The 22113-nt window shown below is 41.2% G+C and overlaps 1 protein-coding gene across 1 annotated transcript; it reads left to right on the forward strand.

Annotated features, from left to right (window-relative positions):
- Positions 1-5605: 5605 nt before the first annotated feature.
- LOC124291143 (serum paraoxonase/arylesterase 1-like) lies at positions 5606-17047 on the forward strand. Its single transcript, XM_046728062.1, has 10 exons — positions 5606-5626; positions 9798-9872; positions 11157-11227; positions 12011-12066; positions 12768-12963; positions 13491-13620; positions 14241-14441; positions 15360-15441; positions 16080-16214; positions 16805-17047. The coding sequence occupies exons 2-10, from the start codon at positions 9805-9807 to the stop codon at positions 16973-16975; spliced, it is 1110 nt and encodes a 369-aa protein (XP_046584018.1). The 5' UTR covers positions 5606-5626; positions 9798-9804; the 3' UTR covers positions 16976-17047.
- The last annotated feature ends 5066 nt before the right edge of the window (positions 17048-22113 follow it).

A 22113-nucleotide genomic window follows, 5' to 3' on the forward strand; every position in this document is an offset into this window, starting at 1 on the left:
TACATCACAAAGGTTACTGTACCCATCGTCATCAAATATTCATACATCACAAAGGTTACTGTACCAATCATCATCAAGTATTGATACATCACCAAGGTTACTGTACCCATCCACATCAAATATTCATACATCACAAAGGTTATTGTACCCATAGTCATCAAATATTCATACATCACAAAGGTTACTGTACCCATCGTCATCAAATATTCATACATCACAAAGGTTACTGTACCAATCGTCATCAAGTATTGATACATCACCAAGGTTACTGTACCCATTCTCATCAAATATTCATACATCACAAAGGTTACTGTACCCATCCTCATCAAATATTAATACATCACAAAGGTTACTGTACCCGTCGTCATCAAATATTCATACATCACCAAGGTTACTGTACCCATCCCTCATCAATATTCATACATCACCAAGGTTACTGCACCCATCGTCATCAAATATTCACATCACAAAGGTTACTGTACCCATCGTCATCAAGTATTGATATCACCAAGGTTACTGTACCCATCGTCATCAAATATTCATACATAACAAAGGTTACTGTACCCATCGTCATCAAATATTCATACATCACCAAGGTTACTGTACCAATCGTCATCAAGTATTGATACATCACCAAGGTTACTGTACCCATTCTCATCAAATATTCATACATCACAAAGGTTACTGTACCCATCCTCATCAAATATTAATACATCACAAAGGTTACTGTACCCGTCGTCATCAAATATTCATACATCACCAAGGTTACTGTACCCATCCTCATCAAATATTCATACATCACCAAGGTTACTGTACCCATCGTCATCAAATATTCATACATCACAAAGGTTACTGTACCCATCGTCATCAAGTATTGATACATCACCAAGGTTACTGTACCCATCGTCATCAAATATTCATACATCACCATAGTTACTGTACACCATCGTCATCAAATATTGATACATCACCAAGGTTACTGTACCCATCGTCATCAAATATTCATACATCACAAAGGTTACTGTACCCATCGTCATCAAATATTCATACATCACCAAGGTTGCTGTTATTGTACCAATCGTCATCAAGTATTGATACATCACCAAGGTTACTGTACCCATTCTCATCAAATATTCATACATCACAAAGGTTACTGTACCCATCCTCATCAAATATTAATACATCACAAAGGTTACTGTACCCGTCGTCATCAAATATTCATACATCACCAAGGTTACTGTACCCATCCTCATCAAATATTCATACATCACCAAGGTTACTGTACCCATCGTCATCAAATATTCATACATCACAAAGGTTACTGTACCCATCGTCATCAAGTATTGATACATCACCAAGGTTACTGTACCCATCGTCATCAAATATTCATACATAACAAAGGTTACTGTACCCATCGTCATCAAATATTCATACATCACCAAGGTTACTGTACCAATCGTCATCAAGTATTGATACATCACCAAGGTTACTGTACCCATTCTCATCAAATATTCATACATCACAAAGGTTACTGTACCCATCCTCATCAAATATTAATACATCACAAAGGTTACTGTACCCGTCGTCATCAAATATTCATACATCACCAAGGTTACTGTACCCATCCTCATCAAATATTCATACATCACCAAGGTTACTGTACCCATCGTCATCAAATATTCATACATCACAAAGGTTACTGTACCCATCCACATCAAGTATTGATACATCACCAAGGTTACTGTACCCATCGTCATCAAATATTCATACATCACCATAGTTACTGTACCCATCGTCATCAAATATTGATACATCACCAAGGTTACTGTACCCATCGTCATCAAATATTCATACATCACAAAGGTTACTGTACCCATCGTCATCAAATATTCATACATCACCAAGGTTACTGTACCAATCGTCATCAAGTATTGATACATCACCAAGGTTACTGTACCCATTCTCATCAAATATTCATAGATCACAAAGGTTACTGTACCCATCCTCATCAAATATTAATACATCACAAAGGTTACTGTACCCGTCGTCATCAAATATTCATACATCACCAAGGTTACTGTACCCATCCTCATCAAATATTCATACATCACCAAGGTTACTGTACCCATCGTCATCAAATATTCATACATCACAAAGGTTACTGTACCCATCGTCATCAAGTATTGATACATCACAAAGGTTACTGTACCCATCGTCATCAAATATTCATACATCACCATAGTTACTGTACCCATCGTCATCAAATATTGATACATCACCAAGGTTACTGTACCCATCGTCATCAAATATTCATACATCACAAAGGTTACTGTACCCATCCTCATCAAATATTCATACATCACCAAGGTTACTGTACCGATCGTCATCAAATATTGATACATCACCAAGGTAACTGTACCCATCGTCATCAAATATTCATACATCACCAAGGTCACTGTACCCATCGTCATCAAATATTGATACATCACCAAGGTAACTGTACCCATCCTCATCAAATATTGATACATCACCAAAGTAACTGTACCCATCCTCATCAAATATTGATACATCCCGAAGGTTATTGTACCCGTCCTCATCAAATATTGATACATCACCAAGGTTACTGTACCGATCGTCATCAAATATTGATACATCACCAAGGTAACTGTACCCATCGTCATCAAATATTGATACATCACCAAGGTCACTGTACCGATCGTCATCAAATATTGATACATCACCAAGGTAACTGCACCCATCCTCATCAAATATTGATACATCACCAAGGTCACTGTACCCATCGTCATCAAATATTCATACATCACCAAGGTAACTGTACCCATCCTCATCAAATATTGATACATCACCAAGGTCACTGTACCGATCGTCATCAAATATTCATACATCACCAAGGTCACTGTACCGATCGTCATCAAATATTGATACATCACCAAAGTAACTGTACCGATCGTCATCAAATATTGATACATCCCGAAGGTTATTGTACCCGTCGTCATCAAATATTGATACATCACCAAGATTACTGTACCGATCGTCATCAAATATTGATACATCACCAAGGTAACTGTACCGATCATCATCAAATATTGATACATCACCAAGGTAGCTGTACACATCGTCATCAAATATTGATACATCACCAAGGTAACTGTACCCATCCTCATCAAATATTGATACATCACCAAGGTCACTGTACCGATCGTCATCAAATATTGATACATCACCAAGGTTACTGTACCGATCGTCATCAAATATTTATACATTGTCATGATACAATTTTGATACATCAGTACCTCTACTCAGACGTAAATAAAAAAAACTGTCTCCTTTTCAATCGGCAGTCATCACCGGTATTCTACTATGTATCCTCTACGGTTGTCAACCAGGCCCTAGGAGCCAACACACATAACCAAGATGATGTAATAATAATGAGAATATCTATAACATGCCTTTTCCAGGCTAGATATCCTACTCAAGGCGCACAATCTGATCATTATTACTCTGGATAACCCTAGCTGCCTGTAAGGCGCTAGAAGGTTGATAGTCTCATGACTTATTTCACCGGGTACCCATTTTCTGCTGGGTGAACAGAGGCAATTTTGAACTAACTCACTTGCCTAAGGTGAGACCACATGGATAACATGTGCTTCGTTGTGGGGCAGGACTGATGTCCAAGAAACTTTCAGGAGTCAAGCTGTCACACACGGTCACCCATCGAAGGGCTCTCCGCGTCATCCCTCCGGGACCAGTGAAGGGTTTTCTCACCATCATCAACATTACGAAGCTTCAGCTCCCATCCTCTAAGTCAAGTATTTCCTTTTACTGGCAACTATGAATGATAGCAAATGGTCCTGAGAAATGTATTCTCTGCCATTTGCACTTTTACAATGACCTTTCAAACAGTGACACCCGTCCTCATTCACCCGGACGTTTGGGGCGGTGGGGTGGTTAAAGCGTTCGCTCGTCACGCCGAAACCCGAAACAGCAACTATCCCACATGACAGATATAAGTTAACATATATTACATGATCCATGGTTCCTTTGTCAGTAAGGTAATGACCATAGATGTATTGTAGCATCTTCACAGGTGGAGCAGTGGGGTAGCCTAGTGGATAAAGCTTTCGCTAGTCACGCCGAAAAGCCGGGTTCGATTCCCCACATGGGTACAATGGGTGAAGCCCATTTCTGGTGTCCTCGCCTTGATATTGCTGTAACACTGCTAAAAGCGGCTTAAAACTAAACTCACTCACTGACTCGGATGTTTGATTGTTATATTTGTTTGTTGTTTGGCGTTTCGCTCAGCTAATTCCAGTTATATGGTGACCGTCTGTAAATAACCGCATCTCCACAAGACAACCCAGATATTGACACCATGGGCACGGGTGTACGCAGAAGTAAATCACACGCTTCTCTACGTCCCATATCTGTGATTCTCTACACTCTCAGTATGAAGGGGCGGCGGGGTAACCTGGTGGGAAAATAATGCGGTTCAGGGACTATGAGACGGTATGTGTGACGGTATATGTCACGTAATTGATGCAGATGTGACGTATATCGGCTGTTGGAAAAGACCGTTAGACGCCAGTCGCGTTCAGGGTGATACCGAGTGCACACGTACATGTCTACTTGAAAATAACCTAACAGAAGCCATTGACTCAAGACAAGGTTGTTTCATCATTGAGCATTATTCCGATCTAACACAGGTATGTGACGGCGGTCTATAGTCCGTTTGGCTCAAAATCGGACCCATAAATTGCAATCTAACTCGAAAACTAATAAACATATAATACTCAATGAAACGCTGATCATAATTAAAACGTCCGACCAACTCTGTGAGGTTTTTGCAGAATTTATATCCTAAAAATTAAAAAGTTGTTTAACAAGCTATCATTAAAATTTGGACACAGTTCACTATTTGTTACGAGGGAGGAGTGCAGAGAAAGAGACAGCCATGTGTGCGAGAAAGGATGGAGATGGCACAGCACAGGTTAATGAATCAATAACTTGGTGGGCACTTGTGCACGTGCTTCTCTAACACCTGGATGTCCCTTTCTCTGCACTCCTCCCTCGTAACATATAGTGAACAGTGTCAAAATTTTAATTTTAGTTCGTTAAACAACTTTGGTAATTTTAGAACATAAATTCTGCAAACAAACCACAGAGTTGGTCTGATGTTTTGATTATGATCAGCGTTTCATTGAGTATTATATGTTTTTTAGTTTTCGAGTTGCATTGCAATTCATCGGTCCGCTTTTGATCCAAACGGACTATAGGCCCATAGAATGTGTACCAGACAAACATATGACTGACATCATCTGATCATGTAGGCAACTCACAGGACAGAATAGGCTGCTGGTGAGTGGGGACCTGCTCTAACCTTGAACTTTCACCCGCATCTTTACCCGCGTGGGACGGACGTGCATGGGGTACAACCGTTTCTTATTTGTTGAAAGGAAACGATGACAAGGTCATCTCGACCCTATACGATATAAATAAGACAACTGATAAGTGTACAGCAATGAATCAGCACAACTGGGACTCATTCGAGAACTAGGCACAGAAATGATAAAACAGGTTCCGAAAACGTATACGTGCTGATATCAAGGTAAACGGTAATGCAAAGTTTGATTTGTCTGTGACTTTTTGTGGTATACAAATATTGATATAAACCGATAGTAGGAGAGATCTAATCCCTGGTCTTCGATAGACAGCGTCTGTCGGTGGTTCGATCTTAGTCGGCGTCATGTGCAGCGACAGACGTTAGAATATGATAGGTTTTGTTTCCTGCTTGGTTCAATTGAACCAATGACTGAAATAATGAGCATCGATTCATGCTATCAAAGTAACTGCAACCGTCATCGAGTAAGCAACCATGTTACAGAGTATTAAACCACGTTACAGAGTAATCAACCACGTCACAGGGTAATCGAGTAATCAACTGCGTCACAGAGTAATCAAAAACGTCACAGAGCCCGACCATCCGATAGAAAATGTACTCTTGTAGCAAGCAAAAGAGTGAAACGGCCGTAATTCGGACCCATACGAAGTCGACAAAATACAGGAGAGTTGATTCTTAGCTGTGCCACTAACGTCATGAGCGGGTCGAGTTTTGCGGCTTGTAGTGGTACCATGATTGTCGCTTAACGCAGTCCCAGGGGTAGTCTGTCTCACAGTCCCTGAACCACATTATTTTCCCTACTGCCTAGACTTGCACAAGTCTCTAAGGTAAAAATTAATAGTTTAAATGATGATTTCTGAAAAAATGAATTACAGACTGGGGTCCTTAAACTGTCCGCTTGTAAAGACTTAAAAATTGCCTCTTCAAAGAATAGCATTACTATACATCCATGTGCTCAGTGCTCATTCAGTACAGCCTCTGAGCAAGGCTACCTACTGCCTCGCCCTGCCTGTAATGCTAAAGCCCTAAATAAAATAAGTCTATCTGAATTCTCATCTCACTGCAGGCTCATTTTCAATTTAAATGTTACTATCAGAATGATTACACATATTCAGAGACTAAGCGTTAGTCTATCTCCGCGGGTATATTGTCTGAATGGTGTTTTGTCGAGTCATCAAAGGATTTGAGGTCCCATGATGATTTGCAGTTTACAAACGACCACGGCCACTCAATCTACTTGTAGGGGCCAGGGTACGGCGTTTTCGCCTTAGCATGACACAACGAAACACTTCCTCTGGGATTTATAGCTAGGAGGACCTTTCTATCACTGGTAGGTGCTTATACTTATAATGAACTAAGCGAAAGGTATGGTGTGAGTCTGTGTGTTGTGGGGAAGTGCAGGGGAATTTGTCTGGGATTGGCACCCGGAGACCCACTAACGAATGTTTAATTGAAGCAGAGTTTGATAGGATGTAAGCTGGTGTATTCAGCAGTCTGAAACGGTGTTCCATTTCTGCCTGTGCTGTCTATCTTGGCATCTATACGCTTACACAAAATGAATCGTCATAATCATGTATCGCCTACTGACAGTGACACGTGCAATGCATTTTGAAACGCCTCAAGTAGTGCTGATTGGATAATTTTCGACACACCTTTGCATGCAAGTTCATTTACGTATACTGTAAAGTACCTTAAACTCTCAAAACTACATTTGTGCGTCTAAATGAACCCGGAAATAACTTCCGGAGAAACTTTTACGACATTACCGTCTCCGTTGACGACAGTAACAGACTCGATTATACAGATAGTCCATAATCCATAGTTCGCGCGACACTGAATGAAAACGGTATGGTCATGCAGCTGGCTCTTTGGCAAAACCACTCTGGCTAGGTGGTGGTCACGTGGACCGTTGTGCGGGAGTTGGTTCCCACTGCGGGCCACTGATCCAGAGCGATTATTGTTTCCAGCCAACAGTCTAATTACGAAACCTAGCCGCAAACTGGTCAGCCCCTGCTCCCTCGACCGTGACGGACTGGGCTACTGCCCATCTTGGCAGAATTTTCTTTAACCTAATCAGTGGGAAGGGTGGATGCCCATCAGATGCCGTTATTTGAAAAATATCCCTGGTAGTTCTTGTCGGATTGTAATAAAGTATCCCAGCAGTGTAGGCTTTTTCAGATTTTCAAATGTTTGGATCGTAGTAAAGTGACTGATCCAATTTGATCCTATTTCTGTGTTTTTCACCTCGATATTTATATATGATGTCTATTACGTATGCTATGATATTAAAAAAAACACATTTGATATATTTGAATCCATAAACTAAACAACCCGTCTTTGCCATTGCAAATCTGAAATTTTACTTAGGTACTGTATAGGTATATACAGTTTTTAACTAAGTACACAGCAAATGCTTATATATATTTCTATAACTTCCGTTCGTATTGTTATAAGGTAAAAAATGCATCCCTAAATCAGTAAGAGAATTACATCAGACTCCGTGTGTAGATTTGCAGTTTGGCTCATGATGGATAACGTCTAGACACTGGGGGGAGACAAAGTCTAAGAAAATGGCGTTTAGTCGTAAGTTAGAAATATATACGTCGCTTGAGACAGAACCCAATAACAGATCAATAAAAACTGGGGGAGTTACCGAACTGTATTTACCGATAATTTTCCAATCATAATATTCATGAGTGCTGGGACGGATACAGGATTAACGAATCAAAACGATGGGTTGAAACATGTGATCAGGATCCGGCCAGGCTCGAACCATATAAAAAGATAGGTTTGGCACTGAGCGAGTGGTGCGCGCTTTTAAGTGACCGAAGCCAGTCCACGTCACTCAGTTGCCTGTGTGGTAGGAGCCTATCATCCGGCAACGGACCGAGCGAGTGGAGCGCCAGAGCTACCATCTCCCCGAACAATGTGGAACGGCCATAATTAATAGGTAACTTGGGTAGGGTTAACTGAAGCCCAAACGCCAGTTACGACAGTATCCTCGAAACAGTGTCGGCCCATAATTTTATTTTTCAGGCAATCAAACTTGCATGTAATACAGCGATTACTACTCTCTTGCCGTAACCCTTGTTTGATGGTAAACCTACACATGTTATTTGTCATCATTCACTTGATGGTCAGTTAATGAATTTATAACAGATATAATTAGTGATAACACCACTCAGATTACCCGACAAAGGTTCCCATTTGGCATTTCTTGTGTCTGGAGTAAATACTCATCATTATAAATTGAGGTCTGATGTGGCAAATGTATTACATCTTATGTAATATACGCATGGAAGTGCAGTAAGAGGAATTATCAGATGAGTTACAAAACAAACATCGATCAAAGGATTAACCTATAACACGCTGATTGATTAATTGCTTTTATCCTGCACAGCGGATTTATCAAAAGGTAGTGTTTATTTATGTAGATTTACTAATCTATACTGAATACACCCTGTCGTAAAGTCTCTTTGTAAAAATAACGTCCTTCTTTCAAAGGATTAACCGCCAATACATTGATTGATTGCTCATTATTGGCTAACTAAATTACTTTTTTAAAGTATGGCGGACATCATGCAATTAGTTGCCAGGTGTGCTATCTTGGGTGACCAATGGGACTATACACTAATGTGAAAAACCTGAAACGATAGATCTTTTTTCTGCATATTAGACTGTTAAAAGACACATGACATGGAACAGGAATATCAATAAAAATGATCAAGGTCGCCCTCAGCAATATTCCAGTTGTATGATGGCAGGATGCAAATGATAAGTTTGCAACAATTTGTTTGTTGTTTAACGTCGCACTCAGCAATATTCAAGCTGCACGGCGGCGGTCTGTAAATAATCGAGTCTGGAACAGACAATCCAGTGATCAAGATCACGAGTATCGATCCACGCAACTGTGATACGATGCCATGTGTAAACCAAGTCAGCGAGCCTGACCAATCCATCCAATCAGTGATTGTCATATTGTACTCTGAGTAACATCCAGTGTTGACTACACATAGCTGCTGTTATAGCATCCCCTCCGTTGTTCATAATATATTTTCAGTTATGAGTAAAAAACTAAGGTAAAAAAACTAATGTACCACGCATAACTCTTTCAAAGCAACAAATCGAACATATTGTGAAAACGCTATATCAGCCTCACCTTCAGTCACTTAACCCTAAATCCTATACTTTATTTCACAGAAAGTAATAGCAGAAAAAGGATCCGGATACAAAAAGAAAACCTCCGGTTTTATGAAAACAAAATGGCGGACCCAACGAAACCACTTCCTGTTTTGGCTTACAAAACTGTATACACAGGACAGCTAAACTGGTATTATGACATGTATGCGCGGTTGAACAGAAACGTCTTTTCTTCCAGGTTCAAGATGTACATGAAGACTATAGTGATCAGTGTACTGGCGCTGCTGGTGCTTCAACACGCCGTAAAGCTCTGGTAAGTATTTCTCGAGCTGTCGGGCGGTGGGGTTAAGTTGAGTTCGGCTTTACGTCACATTGGCATTATTCCAGCCATATAGTGACGGGGCGTTGGGGTAGCGTACTGGTTAAAGCGTTCGCTCGTCAGGCCAAAGTCCCCGGGTTCGATTGCCCACATGGGCACAATGTATGAAGCTCATTTCTGGTGTCCACCGCCGTGATATTGCAGCAACACTGCGGCGTTAAACCATACTCACTCACTCTTCAAGCTGTCCATATCAAACCTCCATCCACACTACAGAGACATCACATTTGAAGCCAGAGTTAACGAGGAGCCCACCTATCCTACAAATGGCAAAGGACAACCTTCAGAGCATTTAGATTATAGGATACTTCATTGTCGTGTGGGTGTTGTTACAACGGCAGCCGATCACACCGAAGTTGACGGCCAACCTAGGCACGCCCCCAACTATCAAATGGCTTTGATGTCGCTTAACTAGTCCGAATTATACCACCATGGGTTAGCGAAATGGGTTAGCATGTGCCTCACTGCCAAATATTTCCAGTGAGTTGGGTGCCGCATTTAACTGTGCAGAGTTACTTCCCCAGTCTGTGCCAAGATGTCATCATCGACGGAGCTTTAATCCTGGATTAAATGACTAGTTAGTACTGATCCATAACGTTGTGTTTCACTGAAGGGAATCAACCTGGCAACCATCTCATAAATTAATGTCAGCACTGCGACAATGATTGTATATACTCATGGAAACAAATAAGGGAACACATGAAAGAACAAGTGTTCCTTTATTCTTTTCCAGGTTTCTTCACAAGGTATGTATTGCACTGTGGGTGAAATTCTGGAAATAAATAAAGGAACACTTGTACTTTCATTTGTTTATTTGTTTCTATGAGTATATATTCAACATTAACTCCGGATAATACAAAGTCTTTTTTACTTGCCAAACAGATAAGAGATTTCCTTGGGCGTAAAGGATAAATTTTGGTGAAATATAAGTGGACAACTGGCAGATCGGGGATGACACCAGGTGTTCTTGTTCAAACAAACACACAAATTCCATCAAAATGCTTCTGCGATGAAGAACGAGAGTAATGCAATCACAGAAAGTGACGCATGACCTCTTTTAACAGGCGATGGTAGTTTTCCCAACACATTAAACTGACTCTTAGTGACAAAAATAATATCCTAAGCCCTACACAATCACTCCACAAAGACTGGGTCGAATACATATTTTCCACTTGTGGAAACTGAGCACTATTCACTCCTTTTTTGTGTATGTTTTAGTTCCAAGCTGGATTACCACAAACACATCTTCAACCACTACCCTGGACCATGCCACCAGGTTCAAGGAATGGGTAAGCTATTGTATCCTACTTTTACACGCTTGTCTCATCACACCAAGCTCCAGGCAGCTCGGGGTACAAACAGTTCCTCTTCCTGAGGAGTCGACAATGACAACACCACCTGCCCGCCGCATGCCGCATAGAGAAGTTGGGAGGTCCTGGCACAGTCGGACTCGTTCGGCTGATCATCAGCTTTGGTACCCTTGTCCCCTCTACACGCAGCCCAGACAGCCATTGTGACTTCTCCCAGAGACATCTGGTCGAACAAATCAAGAACTTTCCGGAGAATATGTAGACACTACAGCCTTCTGCATTACCCAGTGTGTTAGAAGGACTGTGCCACCGAACCAGAGCACTCTCCTGATCTGCGTCAAGAGGTCAAGAGGTACCAAGTCAAGGGCACCGAGAACACTGGGGAGCCTGACAACGGTGTACTTGGGATGCAGGTCGAGGCCCGCATATTTGCCATGTATTTCATGGGTATCGTAAATCGCATTACTGTCAAAAGTGAAAGAAAATTCAATGATATACACAATCACTTTGGTTTCATAAAAACGGGCAAGTTTTTTGGCTTGGATGCATCTTAGGCTGTATATGGGCGTATGTGTAATTGTCATTTCCCTGAAGCCCTATACATATTCAGGGTTGTACCAAAGATGGACTGCTGTCCCAGGCATGACGAAGATGGTAATAAGGGAACCGACCAACGCCATCATCTTGCTTGAGATACTGTGTTAGTGCCAACGCCGGGCTTCCACTGACTAGATGTTATATTGTCTTTTATTATCATTTCAGGTATCGGCTCTGAAGACATGCACTTGATGGACAATGGTACCGTGTTCATTTCATCAGTAAGTGTAAATCTTGGAAGGAAAATGTCGTGAAATTAATGCAAGTAACCACCTTCGAAATTTAAATATACCATCTTATTAATCAGCCTTTGAAGAAACGATGTGGCTACACAAACCGTATAAGAATCTACGGTGAACAAGAGCACTCCCTATATAATGTGAAAGTGAAATGCGTTACAACCAGCTCACAACGTAGTCACGTGACTCACGTCACGGAGATGTTAGATATACGAGATATATGCGTCAGACCCTGCAGTATTACAGAACACCCTGATGACCACAATGGTCCGGTTGGAAAAAAACGAGGTCTGGAATGGATGGTGACGCAGAAGATTTTTGTTTAGTTTTTGTTATTTCCCAAGATATATTCTTTTCAACGATCAAATTGGTTTTATTAAAAACTTGTACATAATGGAAAACAGTTTTTTGTGAACCCAAGCCGCTTAGGTAGTCACATTTGTCCAGCTGGAAAAAAACGAGGTCTGGATGATGAACCAGAAGATGACACGCATATGTTTTTAAAGCTTTTGTTATTTTCCAAGATTTATTCTCTTTTACGATCAACTTGTTTGAATTAAATACTTGGGAAAGCAGTTCTTTGTGACCCCAATCCAGGTAGTCAAGGTATGAGTGTGGCGGCGACTGTAATGAGCGAGCATGGCTGTGTTGATGCAAAATGAAAGCAATATGAACGTTTCCAGGGATTTCGGATTCAAGAAAACTCACCAGCCTATGACAAGTTCTACTCCGAGAACAATGGCACGGGCAGAATCTATCTGTTCGACATGAACAAACCCAAGAAGGAGGTCCAGGAGATGAGTCTCACTTCCACCAAGGAGTTCGACAAGGAGAGGTTTCAGCCCCATGGTATTAGTGTGTGGGAAGACAAGAAAACAGGTGGGTGGACAGGTGTTGGCAAGGCATCAGTGATGTTTTCAGTTTCTATTTTTATCAGTTCTTCAAAGACACTAGTTCCTGTGTTCCCAGGAACTTCAGAGATACGTAGAGGTGTTATCAGGAGATAGGAACAAATGTTAGTTCTTATATATACTAGTCCATAAGCGACTCTTGTATTTCTTATCGGGTCCCCAGAGACGTTTTCGGTTCTTAACAGATAATTTCAATTTTCATCGGAAGACACTTCCATTTCTTATCATTTTTTAGAGACACTTACAGTTCTTACTGGGTCTGTATTTCAAAGAAGGTTGAATTCCTTCCACAGGTAAGAAAGGTTATGAGAGACCAGTGTCAAAAGCGTATGGCTTATTGAATGATACTGTTTTGCAGGGAGAAGGGGCATTTGATTGTATTCGATGTGGAGATCTACATATGTAAGTTAAACATTATATCCAGCTTTGATGTGTCAGTGTGACACACTGTGAAGGAAATGTGTGAGGAATGATCTTATGAAATATTGTTCTTAGGAAAATTGTATCTGTATGCTGTTAATCACGAGAGAGATGGAGAGGAGAAAATAGAGAAATTCCTGGTGTCTGTGGCCAAGCTGTCTCTTCAACATCTGAAATCCTACTTTGGAGATCCAACAATTAAAAAGTATGTTGAAAGTTTTATATATAGTTGGTGAGTTTGTGATTGAGTCTTACGTCTTGAGAACAGTTAAGAAAGAGAGAGATTTGCTCATTGCCACCAGTGATGATGTTTGGTCACCGCTTGATCACTGCGTGTCAGCTTGTAGTTGGAGGAAAGCTGATACTGTTCGTGGACGCTTACCACTTTGATGAAACCCACGAGCCACTCTGGGACTTGAACACATGACCATATGTTCCTGCCACGGTCAAGCGACGCAACTCTGCGAATTTGCGAATTAATGCCTTTGGGCGCTAAGATAGTCGTAAGTAACTAATTAACATTAACTTAAAAGTCCTTTGAACTCAGGGATGCTATACAATGAACTCAAAGACTAAAAGACCACTTGATGAGTGAGTCAGTGAGTCAGTTTAGTTTTATCCCGCTTTTAGCAATATTCCATCAATAGCATGGCGGGGACACCAGAAATGGGCTTCACACATTGTACTCATGTGGGGAATCGAACCCGGGTCTTGGCGTGACGAGCGAAGCTTTAGGCTACCTCATCGCCCCTCAGACCACTTGATGAAATCAAGGACATTCCCCATACTGAACTTACTTATCGGCGCTGTAATGTTTCTTGCCAGAATGAACGACGTCGTTGCCACCGGTGATGACAGCTTCTACTTCACTAACTCCCACACTTTCGGAAGTAACGCTGGACTCTTGCTGGAGCTGATTTCTCTCATGGCTTTGTCTGACGTCGGCGTCCATGACGGCAAAGGATACCGCACAGTAGCAGATGGAATCTCCGTGGCAAACGGTATACAGATGTCTCGGGATGGAAAGTAAGTTCATCTTCAGCCTTATACAGCACTGATATTCCAATTCAAACATATTTCGCCGTGGTAAATTTATCCAAATAGTTAATAGTGTTTTGTGCTATGGTTGTTTCTAACAGCTCCAGACAAATAGTTTTAGCATTCGAATAGTTTTAAGTGCCGGAACTCGCAGTACAGAATCGTCTCCCCAAGAATCTGTCCAGTGGGATGACACTACATTGAATGGCCGTTTATCTCTTCATTGCATGTTGATCCATGTCGATTTCCACATTGGAACAATCAGTTAACCCAGGAATTTGTACCCGAAGAATTCAGCGTGGAAGCCAAAGAGAATTATTATACAATTACTAATTGTAATATGACATTAACTAATTTGCACGCATCAATACAAATTATTTAATACAGACTAGTTTACAGTGACAATGCAGATTAGAGTTGACATATATATTCTAGTTGCAGTACAATGACAGAATAGAAATTATGTAATAACATTGGTGATGAGTGAGTGAGTTTAGTTTTACGCCGCACTCAGCAATATTCCAGCTATAAGGCGGCACATTCTGTACTGTAGGGCTTTAATAATGCTGTTCTACAATTTCCAGTTTACTCATGACGCCTTGTCAAATATAGTAACTTGTTCACCTCTGTTCTCTTCTGAATCTTATCAGAAATAATGCTATACATTATAACATTGCTTTACTAAGTTAATCAAATTGAAACTTTGATCAGTATACTTCAGAACAAGTTTGATTTAGGTGTGAATCCCACATTTTGCTGACCACGTTAGTTCACCATTACGGAAACATATGACATCATCCATAGTATCATGATGTCATCCGTTGACGTCATAGGATGTACACTATATATGTGTCAACTGCAAGACATACATCTAGCTACTCTAACCACGACAGCGTTGTGTTTCAGGTACGTCTTCGTCGCAGGCAGCATGGGACATGATTTGAAGATCTACGAGAGAAGGAACGATAATTCCCTAACCTTGAAGCAGGTACGCTAATGAATCAGTTGTATAGCGGATAAATTAACAATAATAAACATTTTATCGTGTTATATACAAAACATATACGCCGGGAAACGCTTGGGTTATTAGATTATTTACTCCACGAAAGAAGGGGGTGAGTGAGTAAGGTTTTACGCCGTTTTAAGCAATATTCCAGCAATATCACGGCGGGGGACACCAGATATGGGCTTCACACACTGTACCCATGTGGAGAATCGAACCTTGGTCTTCGGCGTGACGAGCGAATGCTTTAACTATCAGGCTACCCAACCGCCGCGGGGTTGTGTTTTTTGCCGCCAGACAGCCCACGTCCATTTTCAACAGCCCTCAGACTTTTTTTGATGATCTTTCACTCCAATGACTTCAGAGAGCCATTCCCAACCTCATAGTTTGGGTAAGGTGCCGAACCCACGTAACATAACAACGTAGACGCGTTTTAAGCGTTAAGTTAAAAGTAGGAAGTATTCTATCAGTGGAACATAAACTTCAAGGGAAACAGTCGTACGATTCTTATGAAGAAGTGAGCTGATCATGTTTGTTTTATAAATAAGTCCCCTCGGTGACAAAGAAATGTGATGACAATGTCGTAATGCTATCAACCTTTATGCATCACCTTTCTTTCCTAGTCGTATGTCTTCCACTCGTTCCCTGACAATATCATGGAGGACCCAGTATCCGGGGATTTGTATATCGCCTTCCATCCTATCGGACATCTTTTGTTTCATCACTTTGTGGATCATTCTTTAGAAGCACCATCCCAGGTACGAATGTCACTTAGACGTCGAGGTTTTTATACGTAGTTTGTTGCTTGTAGACTGTTTATATTTCCTTGAGATCAGTAAGTGGAAAGCGATGTTTTGGAAACCATTTCCTGAAAAAAATTAATTTGGCCCTAGGGAATCTATTTTCAAAGAAGAACAATTGTTAATTGAACATTTGTTGTGGTTCTTTTGACTCTTTCTTTCACACCTTGTACGTCCACATGTTGAACCCGTGATAGAATTGGTCTTCAGCAACCCATGCTTGTTGTCTGAGGCGACTAACGGGATCGGATGGTCACTGGTCAGGCTCGCTGATTTTGTTGACACATGTCATCGTATCTCAGCTGCACATGAGGTCACTCATTAGATTGTCTGATCCAGACTCAATTATATATATAGCTGGGCCTAGAATTTCGAAGCTCTTTAAGCGCTAAGATAGTCGTAAGTGCCATACATTAACATTAACTTACGACAATCTTAGCGCTAAGAGAGCTTCGAAAATCTAGGCCCTGGAATATTGCTGAGCGCGGCGTCAAACAACAAACACACACATTGGACTTTGACCTAGACTTGGCTGTCACGTGTTTCAGATCCTGCAGGTGAAACTGAAGGAAGGGACGGTGTCCTCGGTGACGGAACTGTTTGTTGATGACGGACACCTCGTGTCGGGCTCATCAGTTGCAGTTGTGTACAAGAAGAAGATGCTGATTGGCTCCGTGATTCACAAACTCGTGTATTGTGACGTAAATGTGCCCCTTTAAAATGTGGACATTTTTCAACTTTCTCAACGTTTGAGAATTTCATGTTTTAGTAATAAAAAAGAAACAAAACCCTTCCATAGTTCGTCCGTTACGTTACCAGTGTATTAGGATATAACGTGTGCCCACCCGTGGCACCTATCACAAACACTTGCAATTGCAAGGCAAGTGTTCCCATGAACAAATACCGAAAAAGATTTCTATAATAGAAGCGACAAAATCCTTTCCACATTCATAAGACATCTCTGCCAAGAGCAGAGCTGATTGTACAGTTGTGCCTATATCATGAGCAGATATTTGTTTCAGCAGTATTACAGTTGTATGATGTTGTTTGTGAACAAATCGGGTCTGAACCAAACAATCCAGCGATTGTCACCATGTGATACGATGACAGAGCATGTGTTTAGGAATCACTATGAAATAGTAATGATACCAGGTATTCGTGAAAAGGTGAGCGTATCCTGCCCCACAGGTGGCACCCGTCAGAAACATATGCTAAGTCTAGACAAGACATCGTTTTGGTCACATACAAACATGTCAGTAAGAATCTGAAGAAACTCTTTGAAATCTTCGAAGAAAGAGCATGCTCGACTGTACCTGAAAGTTCCAAATGTAAGGCTTGGATTATTAGAATATTGTTCGACAAAAAGGGTATGTAGATGACCCCCATTCGAAATGCTTCACAGTACAATAAGTCATTTTTCTAAATATCTTTAATCCTCGCAGACACGAGGGCCTGTGGAGGCCACGTACTTCCTCACATGTCGACCTAGTAACCGTGTGGTTTTGTTCAAGTTAACCCGTTGTTACGACAGGACATCGCTATGTCATGCACACCAATAACTTGTCATCGTGTACTTCATGAAGGTCTGAGGTCTTGACATGACAAGAAAAGTTATTTTTACAACTTTCATCGCTTAAATCAGTTCAGAAAACTGTAGTACAAGTAGGAAATTTTACCCAAATGTTCTTTGCGCCTTCGCAGCTCGTGAACCAAGATTATAAAAAATTGGGCTTGAATTCAGGTACAGCTGAACTAATGCTCATGTGTATATATGCATGTGTGAGTGATTGAGTCGGGTTTTACGCCGCATTTTGCAACATTCCAGCAATATCACGACAGGGGACACAAGAAATGGGCTTCACACATTGTGCCCATGTGGGGAATCGAACCCGGGCCTTCGGCGTGACGAGCGAACGCTTTAACCAATATATGCATGTAGCGATGCTCATTAATGTGCACATGTGTCTCACAAAGTTCTTTTGTCCAGATACAATACATATTTAATTGTAACTGTATATCGTTGCAGCTGTAAACTTATCAATTCATCGACATGTTGAATTTGAAATACACTGCTCATTGTGACAATGACATATCATGTTCAATGTCTTTGTTTCCAGACGGTGTGAAATGATATCATCAGTATTTTATATAGTTTCACCTGCAGTGTGATTGGGGACAGAGGTATTGGACAATGTGTACAGGTGTTATTCAGTCAACATGTCGGGCCAGGTAATTTTTGTGCGACAGCTGTGGGTCACCAGATTGGACTGGTGTCTTTTGTAAGGTCTCTCTGTATGAATGTGACAGCTGTCGGTCACCAGATTGGATTGGTGTCTTTTGTAAGGTCTCTCTGTATGAATGTGTAGTGTGTGCTTGTAGTAAACACCGACGATCAAACGCCCACTGAATTCAACCCATACTAACGGAAACAGTCATTGTAGGAGGGTACGTGTATTGCTAAATGCACACTGGAGGATTCAGGCGCAAAGGTAGGTCCAAGTACGCTCACACTTTATGCGTGGATATGCAAGACTTACCGTTATGGGGTAATTTTGTGTTATCGTTGTACCTAATTACTAAGATACCGAGACCCGTGAAGGTCCGGGTTAGAATTGATCTTCAGTAACCCATGCTTGTCGTAAGAGGCCACTAACGGGATCGGGTTAATGTAACAGGAGTGATGTGAGCTGAGGTGGGGTGGGGTGGGGTGAAATAGGCAAGTGTGTGAGCGCCCAGGCTAATGCGCTTCATGCTATGACACCCACACAGAAACAGTATGCTGAATCGGGGCCGACCCGTCCCTTCCCTGTTTTAACCCCTGTAGGGACCATTCATAATTTAGGGATGGTGGGTGGGGGTGGGGTGAAATAAATGATGATTTTAAGGGGGTCACCCAGTTTGTTCTGGGGAGGAAGGGGCCATCAACTTTGTACACATTGACTGGGGGTGGGGTGGGGTGGGTGGGGTCCAGCAATTTTGTACTCAAAATATTAAAATAATATGCTTAGAAATTATGGGAAGGGGAGGGATGTCGTTCATTTTGTACATCACATGCAGGGGATGTCACTTTGTACATACATGGGGGTCCATTAACATTGTACATATGCTTCTCCATAAAAATCATCAACACCCCCGCTCCACCCCGGCCATAAATTATGAACGGTCCCTTACCTAGCATAAGGCAGGATAACAACATGTAGCATCCTTTAACGTCCATTTAATGATGCGGCTGGGATTTTGCAGTGGAAAGAAGGAAACATACATATTAAATCATTATCCGGAATGAGGCATATATAGTTATAACGATTCAAAGGGGGGATTTTGTGTCCTAGCTTCATTCCAACATCAAATATACTATCCCCAAAAAGAAACGCATAGACGTATTGTATTTTCAAAAATCTATTAATTACCTATTGCGTTCAAACAATCGTCAAAATATGTAACAAAAGTGTTCATAACATGATTTTACACAATTGTACAAGTGAAAATTCGACTTGACCTGAAAATGTTGATGTTGATGAGATTTCTTACAAGGATTAAAAAGGCATCGCCACAACGCAACAGAAATCACCTTCCAGTTGAAATTGTGCAGCAAAGAGCATGCACTGTCTGGCTATAAAAATCCAGATTACTTTCGGAAATCTCTTTCAGCTATATCCCAGCAAATGGGCTATACACATTTTACCCAAGTGGGGAATCGAACGCCGGGTCTTCGACGCAGCGAGCGAACGCTTTATAACCAGTGGGCTACTCCACCTTCCCCGAAACGTAAGAGGCGAATCAGGCAACTTAATCGTCAGCGTGATAATAGATGGCTTGATTGCGTGTCACTGTACACCGAAGATGTGTCACGTTGCTCACAGCATCGATCACTGGGTCGACCGCCGGATACAGACTAGATTATATTTTCAGAACGCCGGATGCCAACTGGAGTGCGATGTTAACTATCAAACAACTGCCTGAATTATCCTTTGAAGCGCTCATAAAATTATCAATCACAGTGTTGTCAGCAATCACTTTAATTTTCTATAGTGCCATTTAAGTGAAATTGAATTGATCTGTTAAAACTTTTACGTATTCATCACACTTATCCATGACGTGCATAACATGACTGAATTATTGATCACTGAAATGTACATTTTCCAGATTTTATGTCTGCCTTGTATATGCATATATGTAAGAAATGGAATAAAAAAACAAAACACACACACACACACACACACACACACACAAAGTATGAAACATATCTATGTCAAATTAGGAAACAGACATAAAATACTTCTACTGGCAGCCGAACAGTTATCGCCATATTTTATCGGTATTTCCAAAATTTCTCCGCCGTTCGTTAAATTAATGAAACAGTATTAATTATAATACTTAACCCTTATCCCACCAAGTGGGTCATTTGAGGCCCGAAGTGCACTTTAATGGTATGCCAAAACTTCATTTCTTTATATAAATGTTCAGTATTCAATGTATTCCTGAAAATTACAATACTGATTGCTGTGTAAAAGTTTCAGTTTAATTATTTTGAAATAATTACCATTAATTTTAAAAAGCAAATAGTATTGCATTAACTGCTTTGCCGGGCCTCTGAGGCCCGGTCACCCCCGTCAGCTTCCAGTCAACGCCACTTGATAAAGCTTCCTTATGAATACATTGCATAGTAACTGTCAGTCAAAGATGAATCGTCGAGCAGGTTTGAGAAGAGGAACACTTTTTATGAATAGACAAATTCTTTACTGCAGTGGATGCGACGTTTCTGTGTAGATCCTAACACTGTTATCAAGCAAATGATACACAACATATGCACAAGGAGCATTATATTCATGAAGGGTATTTGGGTTTATATGTACGAGTCTCCGCATTTGCATTGAATGTAGTAGACAACGCCTGAAGGGTCTTCTTTGTTGCTTGTAGCTGGTTTACTGTTGGCTTGTAGGATATGCTGAATTGATGTTCCTCTCTGGTACACAGCATCTATGTTGGCTTGCTTCTTTAGTAATCTGCGGATATGGTGGCTGGTTGTATCGACATATGGTATACTGGTGATGAACGGGGATGATTGTTGACGTGGTGGTTTGTCTTTTGGGTTGAGGGTGGTCTTGATGGTTCTGTTGACTAGATTAGCTGGGTACTGATTAAGGTTTATGAAGACATGGTGAAGGTGTTCTAACTCGACTTCAAGGCCTTGGGTTGTGGAACTGATGTTCTTTGCTTCTTCTGGCTAGGGTGGCGATTATACCTCTCTTGACTTGCAGTGGGTGATTAGATGAGAAGTGAAGATATTGGTCTGTGCGGGTTGGTTTCCTGTAGACAGATGTTTAGAGTTTGCTGTTGTATTTTTTTACTTGGACGTCGAATTTCATGCGTGGATGTTGGGCATTAAGGTGTTTTAGAAAGGAGATGGGATCATCGATGGGGTTGATTATGACAAAAGTGTCGTCTTCTTTCCGGAACCAGCATATTGGTGTGACGGGTAAGGTGAGGAGGGTCTTGTCTTCGGGTTCTGTCATGTAGATCTCGGTGATGATGGGGGAGAGAGGTGATCCCATAGGTAGACCGTGGGTTTGTTGGTAGATTTTATCAGACCGGGTGAAGTATGTTGAACTTATACAGGAATGAAGGAGGCGGATTATGCTTTCTACTGTGAGATGGGTGTTTAGGTTTAGCGCGGATGTCTTCAACCTTTCTTCTAATGATGGCTAGGGCTTCGTCTCTTCGTACATTGGTGAATAGATCAACCACATCATAACTAATTATTTTGCCTGGCTGGGTGATGGTGCTGACCTTGTTGCAGAATTCGTTAGAGTCCGAGATAAAGGATTTAGCTAATTTACCTAGAGGGGCGAGAAGG

This window comes from Haliotis rubra, unplaced genomic scaffold, assembly GCF_003918875.1.
Source record: "Haliotis rubra isolate DU_JTF1 unplaced genomic scaffold, ASM391887v1 Scf483, whole genome shotgun sequence".
Lineage (NCBI taxonomy): Eukaryota > Metazoa > Mollusca > Gastropoda > Lepetellida > Haliotidae > Haliotis > Haliotis rubra.

What these genes read in the sequence shown, in the direction of transcription:
- LOC124291143 (XM_046728062.1), top strand. Translation starts at nt 9,805, where the DNA reads ATGTACATGAAGACTATAGTGATCAGTGTACTGGCGCTGCTGGTGCTT. An exon ending in GTACCGTGTTCATTTCATCA is followed by an intron (nt 12,067 to 12,767) that starts GTAAGTGTAAAT and finishes GAACGTTTCCAG; the next exon opens with GGATTTCGGATTCAAGAAAA. An exon ending in CAGATGTCTCGGGATGGAAA is followed by an intron (nt 14,442 to 15,359) that starts GTAAGTTCATCT and finishes GTTGTGTTTCAG; the next exon opens with GTACGTCTTCGTCGCAGGCA.